The sequence below is a fragment of the Triticum aestivum genome, chromosome 5B, assembly GCF_018294505.1.
Source record: "Triticum aestivum cultivar Chinese Spring chromosome 5B, IWGSC CS RefSeq v2.1, whole genome shotgun sequence".
Taxonomy (NCBI): Eukaryota; Viridiplantae; Streptophyta; class Magnoliopsida; order Poales; family Poaceae; genus Triticum; species Triticum aestivum.
In genome coordinates this window covers 391,695,104-391,702,769 of record NC_057807.1, presented here as the reverse complement: position 1 = coordinate 391,702,769, position 7,666 = coordinate 391,695,104, and the positions used below count along the sequence as shown (strand labels likewise).

General features: G+C 46.2%; 1 protein-coding gene across 1 annotated transcript; it reads left to right on the top strand.

Moving 5' to 3' along the window:
• Positions 1 to 784: 784 nt before the first annotated feature.
• Positions 785 to 6,815, top strand: LOC123112030 (probable indole-3-pyruvate monooxygenase YUCCA11). The gene is made up of 4 exons (XM_044532927.1): positions 785 to 1,516; positions 3,945 to 4,178; positions 5,755 to 5,877; positions 6,313 to 6,815. Exons 1-4 carry the CDS (start codon positions 863 to 865, stop codon positions 6,490 to 6,492), a joined length of 1,191 nt encoding a protein of 396 aa, XP_044388862.1. The 5' UTR covers positions 785 to 862; the 3' UTR covers positions 6,493 to 6,815.
• The last annotated feature ends 851 nt before the right edge of the window (positions 6,816 to 7,666 follow it).

The window sequence follows — 7,666 nt, the reverse complement described above, 5'->3', positions numbered from 1 at the left end:
GGTTCCACTCCGATGAGCGGCGCTGCCGAACATGGGGAATCAAGCCTCCCTTTGCGCTGAAGCACATACCACTCGGGCTCATGGCAGTCGGATGAGCAGGGTGCTGGACATGGGGGAAGACAATGGAGATCCGCCGTGGCCGGCTGTAGACTTGTGAAAGGTATCCGTGTCGTGGGAATGGATATCCGCCGGCGCCGCCCGTAGACTAGTTTTACCTTAGTTCGGTTTAGTTTTTAGTTACAAAAATGTTCGAAATGTAATGAATTTCGTCTGATTTACATGAAATTCACCGTGTTTGCATAAATTTTATCCGGTTAATTCAAACAATGGTTGAAATGTATACGGATAGGGTAGCGTCCAATGCCGAAACAAATTTGCGGCTAGCGTTGGCTATGCCCTAACTTTGAGTTATAGTTCCATCCAGCGATCAGTGGCCTTCGAATCTTCGGGTCTCTCTAGGAAAGAAGAGGACAACAGGACTGCTGTATGTCAACTGACGACTGATGGCTGCCATTGTACCCATTCCATTTCTCCTTTTGTAGAGGAGCTGTACCCATTACATAGACGACACTCCATGCACGTAGAGGACCCGTGACCGCGGCGGCGCGGCCTGTCTAGTAGTAGTATTTGCTAGCAGATGCCCAGCGTTCTAAAAATATGTTACGCGGGCCCCGGCACCGCCGCGAGGACCCTTCCACGGCACTCCACCCTTGCTTGCAGCTGCCGTGACACGCGTCCACCAACTCACCCCACCTCCTATAAAGCCCCCAAAAAACCCGTCGCTTAGCTTCTACTCCTCGCCGCCCTACGTCTCACCTTCTCTCCTCCTCTGTCACCCCGGCGTGAACCCCGAGGGACGCCAATGGCGCAGGCGGCGGAGGGGGACAAACCACAGGAGGAGGAGGAGCACGAGGAGGAGGTGATCATCGTCGGGGCGGGCCCGTCGGGCCTGGCGGCCGCCGCGTGCCTGTCGCTGCGCGGGGTGCGGAGCCTCGTCCTGGAGCGCGACGACTGCGTGGGGTCGCTGTGGCGGAACCGCACCTACGACCGCATCCGCCTCCACCTCGCCAAGCAGCACTCGGCGCTGCCGCACGCGCCGCACGGCCCCGCGGCCCCGACCTACCTCCCGCGCGACGACTTCGTGCGCTACCTCGACGACTACGCGGCCCGCTTCGGCGTCCGCGTCCGGCTCCGCCGCGAGGTCCGCGAGGCCCGCTTCGACGAGGCGCGGGGCGCGTGGGTCGTCGAGGCCGTCGACCACGCCACCGGGCTGGTGGAGCGCTACGCCGCGAGGTACCTGGTGGCCGCCGCTGGGGAGAACGACGAGAAGGTGCTGCCGGAGGTGCCGGGGCTGGACGGCTTCCCCGGGAATGTGATGCACGCCTGCGAGTACCGGACGGGCAAGGGGATGGAGGGGAAGGCGGTGCTCGTCGTCGGGTCCGGCAACTCCGGCATGGAGATCGCCTACGACCTCGCCGAGGCCGGCGCCGCCACCTCCATCATCATCCGCAGCGAGGTCAGTTACTTTGCCAAGTATAGCATGTTTAATGTTTCTTAATTAAGGGTCCATGGTAAGGCCAGTTGCTCTTAACGTTTCTTACTCAAGGTTTGTTCGGTTGTTACCAAAGTTTTGCTAACAATATTTGGCGATGGCAAAACTTGCCAAAAACTAACAACTTTTTAGGAGGTTAGCAAACCTATTTGGTCGCTAGCTAAATCAACTACTTCTACTAGTACTAGCCAGTACTAGTTATACATCAAACCATGCCCCATCATTTCACGTGTGCCGTTGTGCCAGCGCGCACGAGCATGCACGCCTGGTGGCGGCTCACGCAAGCGAGTCATAGGGTGTCGAGCTCTACACGGCAACTTGGCGCTCCAGGTGTTCGCTTTTGCATATACGAGTCGGAGTTGAGCTGTTGGACGGCTCCGAATGATCGATCCTGTTTGTGCATGCATGCTCTTATTTCTGCTCTATTTTTACGTCACGACCTAACAGATCGGGCGCTGTGCCCGTTATGAACTTCTGAATCGTCGTGGCTACCACTGCAGCAACCACGCCACACCAAATCGACCTAGCTGCGGGAACGAACCATTCGGCCGTTCTCAAATCGACCTAGAGCACTGCAACAGCTTGTCAGTTTGCCCTCCCCCGTCCAAGAACCTTCAGGCTTTTCTAAGAAAAAGAAGGCGACAGTAGGACTGCTGCCAGCCTGCCACCGTACCCACTCGATCGACACTTCATGCACGTAGAGCCCATATAGCTAGATAATATATTGTACTACCCTATGTAGTTTCTGACGTTTGATCCTTGGATCAATGTACCTGTACTGCTCCCACTTATAGCCTGAACGACCGGATCGATGCCAAATCGCTGCAGGCCAACGCGATTCGCAGGATAATTAACCTCACATCTCATGCACACACACGTGGGTCACGGGGTAGACACTAATATTCGGCACTCCGTAATTAGCAACCGCAATCGGTGGCAAATTGACCTATGGCACCATTGGATCCTGCTTCCTCGCTTGCGGTCGGCAGGCCGCTCAGAGCAAGTATTATCATGTGGAGAAAAGAGAATGAAAAAATGAGGAGAGTGAGCTCTCATGCAAGAGCCTAACTATATGCGATTTCGTAGACCGATACAACAAAATATGAAGAAAGAGAGAGAGAGAGGAGATGAAAAAAGTACTCCCTCCGTTCCATATTGTAAGAGGTTTTTTCATACTATACTAGAGTCAAAAAAACGTCTTACATTATGGGACGAAGGGAGTAGTATTCTTATAGCCAGCTTTATAGCTTACTTTGTTGTGTGAGTGACTACAAATGGTGCATCTATATGATATGGCAATATCATATAGCCAGCTGTTGGCAATACTGTTAATGATGCTCTTAGCAGATGATTGATTGCAGTCTCCGTCGCCTATATATAGTACTCCCTCCGTCTAGGTGCATTAGGCATCCTAGAAGGTGCACCCCAACCTAGGCGCGAAGAGATTGGACTAGAAAAAAAATGAATCATGGATGAAGCCAATCACATCATTTCTTTCTCAACTAAGGCTAGTCATAGTGAGAAGTAACTTAGGCTAGCCATAGTGGGAGTAACTTAGGAAGTAACATAACACATCCCAAGAAAAAATTGTTTATGTGGCATGAAGTTAATGAGGAAAGATACGCTTGTGGTAACATAATATGTTACTGTGACATAACACACCCCGAGGTAAAATGAGTCTATATCTCAATTAATGAAGCCTTGTAGGTTACCATCCATGTGTGGCATATGTTACTAGTTCATATTACTACATCCACAGTGTCATGCATCACTTTATTTGTTAGGTTGTAGATTCATCTTTTCTTAATATGTGTGATGTTACAGAAACTAACTATGTTACCACATGCCGTAGAAATTAGAAGACTTCTTGAAATTTCAATAGCGCGCCGCAGAAATTACATGCATTGGTCCTCCAATTAATAGATGTGGTCTAATTAATATACATGCAACTAGTACTGTTTTGCGCCTTAGCATTCTGGAATTATTTGATTTTTGTTAGATGCCTAATGCACCGAGATCAGCAATATGGAATATCTAAGACAACATGGAGTTAGCAAACCACCCATTCACGTGCATGATCAGCAACTTGGTTAGTACTCCCTTCGTTCCTAAGTATAAGTCATTTTAAAGATTTCACTATAGAGCCTACATTCGGATGCATATAGACGAAGTTCACTCATTTTGCTCCGTTTAAAAGACTTACATGGAGGAAACGGAGGGAGTAGTAGTTTAACCCGATAATTTATATGGCCTTCTTTAATTCCAGTGATGGACCATTGTCGTTTTGTCCTCAGCCAGCTAAATAATTTACTGAAACGCACTGCAGCAGTTGCATACTTAATTCGCCGTGTCTCCCTTAAATTAATAAATTAATTATCTGTTTTGCATGCAGCTCCACCTTGTGACCAAGGAGATCTGGAACGTGGCGATGACGCTATACAGGTACCTGCCGCTGTGGCTGATTGACAGGATCGTGCTGCTCATGTGCAGCGTCGTGTTCGGGGACACCTCCCGCTACGGCCTCCGCCGGCCCGCCATTGGGCCCTTCTCCATGAAGATCCACACCCCAGCCTACCCTGTCGTTGACGTCGGCACCTATGCCAAGATCAAGACCGGCGAGATCCAGGTGAGTGAAAATTAATGGATGTTGCATTTTATTTTATTTTTGTTGGAAAATCAGGTTGAAGCACTTATTGTGATACATGCAATCATTTTTGTTAAAGTTAATGGAAGCAATGAATTCAAAGTCATCAACAAACATATTACATAATGTGGATGGCTACAACAGGGGAAATACACATGTGAACATAGTTAGATGCGGACAGACATGAATAGTAAAAATTTAAAAATACAAGAAAAAAATCTAAAATTACTAAAATTTGGGGTATCAAACTTAGAGCATTATTGGTTTTCTGCCAATATTTGGCTAGCCAAATGTTAAAATTGCCAAATATTGGCAATACCAAGTCTTGCCTACTATTGGCAACTTTATGTGAGATAGACAAGACAACTCGGTAACCAATCAAGTAGTAGCCAATATTTGGCACAATGCCAAACATTGGCATGCCAATTTTTGGCATCAAATCAATTATGCTGCAAGTCACCACTGTACACACGTGAGAAATTTCATGAAGTAATTACACCCATGGTATTTTTAGTGAAAAAAATATAATCGAGACTTTACTATTCACGCAAACAGTGTTTTTGAATATAGCTCCATTTTTTTTTCATTTTTTCTCATAATACCACGAATGTCAATACAAAATCTGATGCAAAAATAACCTTTGAATAATTAACATGCATGAATTTATGATGTGGGAATGTTGCATGCATAGAGTAATGAAAAAAAATTGTAATTTATGACTTGCTGCATAACTTGTTTATGTGGTATGATTGCATGGCTAGAAAAATAGATAGTCAGTTGTAGATATTTAGAGCATCTCCAACACGCGCACAAAAAGAGCTCCGCGCACTAAAAGTTTGTTTTTTTGGGCGCCGGACAGCTCCAGCAGAAGCTGTAGCGCAAAAAGCTTTTGGGCGCGCGCTGAAAAACGCTATCGCGCGCAGCATATTTGAGGCGCCGGATTGCGCGCGCTTCACAATTTGCACTATCTGTTTTTTGGGCGTGCGTTTCTGGGCACCTGCTAAAGCAAAGTTGGTCCGAGCGCCTTAAAAGCGCTACAGTGGCGCGCTATAACGTTTATCCGGCGCAGACTTTTTGTGTGCTTGTTGGAGATGCTCTTAGGAATTGAAAACATAGGATATATGATTCCCTCTTTTTTTTTCTCAACCTTATAAACTTAAATCTTTTCTGGTCAACAAGACATTATAACCGAAATGTGTACAAAAATATTTTTGAGTTTTGGTGCAATATCAATGCTTAAAATGATCTAGCTTATTGAACATAAAATCTTATTCTATGTCTGTAGCTCCACCGAAAAAACTGAAATCTTTTCTATACACGAAAGTTCTGTTGTTTTTGCGGTTTTTTCTTTTTGCGAGGAATTCTAGGTTTTGTGTTGATTTGGAAAAGTTTCAAGTTTATATATGGTTTTGTTTATAAACCATGATGCAAAAAAATGGATTCTAGAACTCTAGATAGAGGAATACCTGCTGCGGATTTAGAAAGCCCACTCCCTTAACTTCAAGCTGAACGGGTAAAGGATTATAAATTGCATTCAAACGGATGTGAACACGTGCAGGTCCTGCCGGCGATGAAGGCTGTGCATGGGAACGTCGTGGAGTTTGCAGACGGCAAGCGGCACCCGTTCGATGCCATCGTCTTCGCCACCGGCTACCGGAGCACAACCAAGAAGTGGCTCAAGGTAAGTTCATTACGTCCATTGCAGACGCATCCGTCCATGCATCCAGCTCTCGTTCTCTGCTGCCACATGTATATAGAACATCACTGCACACCAACTTGGTCGCACAGGGAGCGTTACATCATGATTCATAATTTGTCCATCTTTGTGTTGATAAAAAAATAAGAGAAGAGGCTCGTGCATGCATGTCCCTTTGGAGACGAGAGACGAGACTTTGGCAAGAAGCAAAACTCACAGTTCGGTTCCTGGTCTCGTCTTTTCGGAACATGCACGCGTGCGTTAATGCACCGTACTTGCTACGCATCCTGAAAAGTGCACGCCTGAAAATAGACATGTCGATCTGTACTACATATATGCACAACGTGGGGATTCGGGACGCAAACTCGCTGATGATCCGGCCGGCCTGATCATCTCTATGTTTTCCTTTTGTTCTCTCAGAGCGACGATGGGCTGATAGGCGAGGACGGGATGGCGCGGCGGAGCTTCCCGGAGCACTGGAAGGGGGAGAACGGCCTCTACTGCGCGGGGATGGTGAGGAGGGGCCTCTACGGGAGCTGTGAGGACGCCGAGTCCATAGCCGAGGACATCAGCAAGAAGAAGAAGCCAGATCAAGCCTGAGCATGATCATCGTGAGAAGAGCAATAATACCTTCTGGAGCCGCACAGCGATAGTTGGGCGAGAAACAATGGGTGTGTTGTGATTATATCTCAAGACTTAAATAATCTGGAAAACTAGCCGTAGCTTATCTGCGATTACCGGGGAAACTATTATCTGTTCGTTGCCTTGTCTGTGCACAGTCCGGCCGGCCGGGACCAGACCAGGTTAATAATTTCCAGATGCGATCTGCAGATCGATCCATGCGCGACTCGCACTTACTGTAGCACTGTTATTCTTTTTGCGGGTTGACTATGTAGCACTGTACCGGGCCAATGTTCGGTTTATAATCCGTCGCCCATTTGTTTTGTTTGAAAATACTCCCTCCGTTTCCTTTTAGTCTGCATATAAGATAAGGTCAAAGTCAAACATTATAAAGTTTGACTAACTTTATAGAAAAAATATCAACATCTATAATACAAAAGTTATATGTTATGAAAATTAATTACATCATGCATCTAATAATATGGATTTCATAGTTTGAATATTGATATCTTTTTCTAGAAAGCTACTCAAATTTTATAAAGTTTGACTTTGACCAAACCATATATACAAACCAAAAAGAAACGAGGGAGTACGTAAGACTTTCTAGTGTTCCTTGGGTCAGGCAAATACTTGCACATACGTTTTGGTGGAATAGGGAGGAAGTGGACGAAAGTGTTATTGTGAGCTTGAGTGAACAGTAAATTCCAAAAAAATAATAAAAAGTTCTGATTATTTTGGCAAGAAACATTGATTTTTCTTCTACGCGTATGCAAACTTCCGCGGCAGTGGAGGTATGGGCAAAAAAAATCGATGCTACAAAATGCTTCAAAAAACACTCTTTTTGGAGCATCCATTTTGTTTTTTCTTCACACACATGTTTCCATCGTGAAAATATGCACGGATAGAAAGAACATCAATGTTTCTTGTAAAAAAAGATTTTTCAAAAAAGTACTATTTTTTTGGATTTTACAGTTCACCCAGGCCCATGTCAGCTCGAGCTAAGAAACCCCGTGTATGGAATTGGAGCGGTACCCTGGAAGTGTGGGAGGCGAAAAGGCACCATTCCCCATCTTGCCATAACTAACCCAACCCCCACCCTTTGCCTACTCCGAGCTCTTTCTCCTCTCTTGATAGCGGTTGCCCCATCCCTTGC

Bases quoted from the DNA above. Each gene is read 5' to 3' on its own strand.
- LOC123112030 (XM_044532927.1), top strand. From the start codon at position 863: ATGGCGCAGGCGGCGGAGGGGGACAAACCACAGGAGGAGGAGGAGCAC. The intron at 4,179-5,754 runs GTGAGTGAAAAT...GAACACGTGCAG, and splicing joins TCAAGACCGGCGAGATCCAG to GTCCTGCCGGCGATGAAGGC. The intron at 5,878-6,312 runs GTAAGTTCATTA...TTGTTCTCTCAG, and splicing joins CAACCAAGAAGTGGCTCAAG to AGCGACGATGGGCTGATAGG.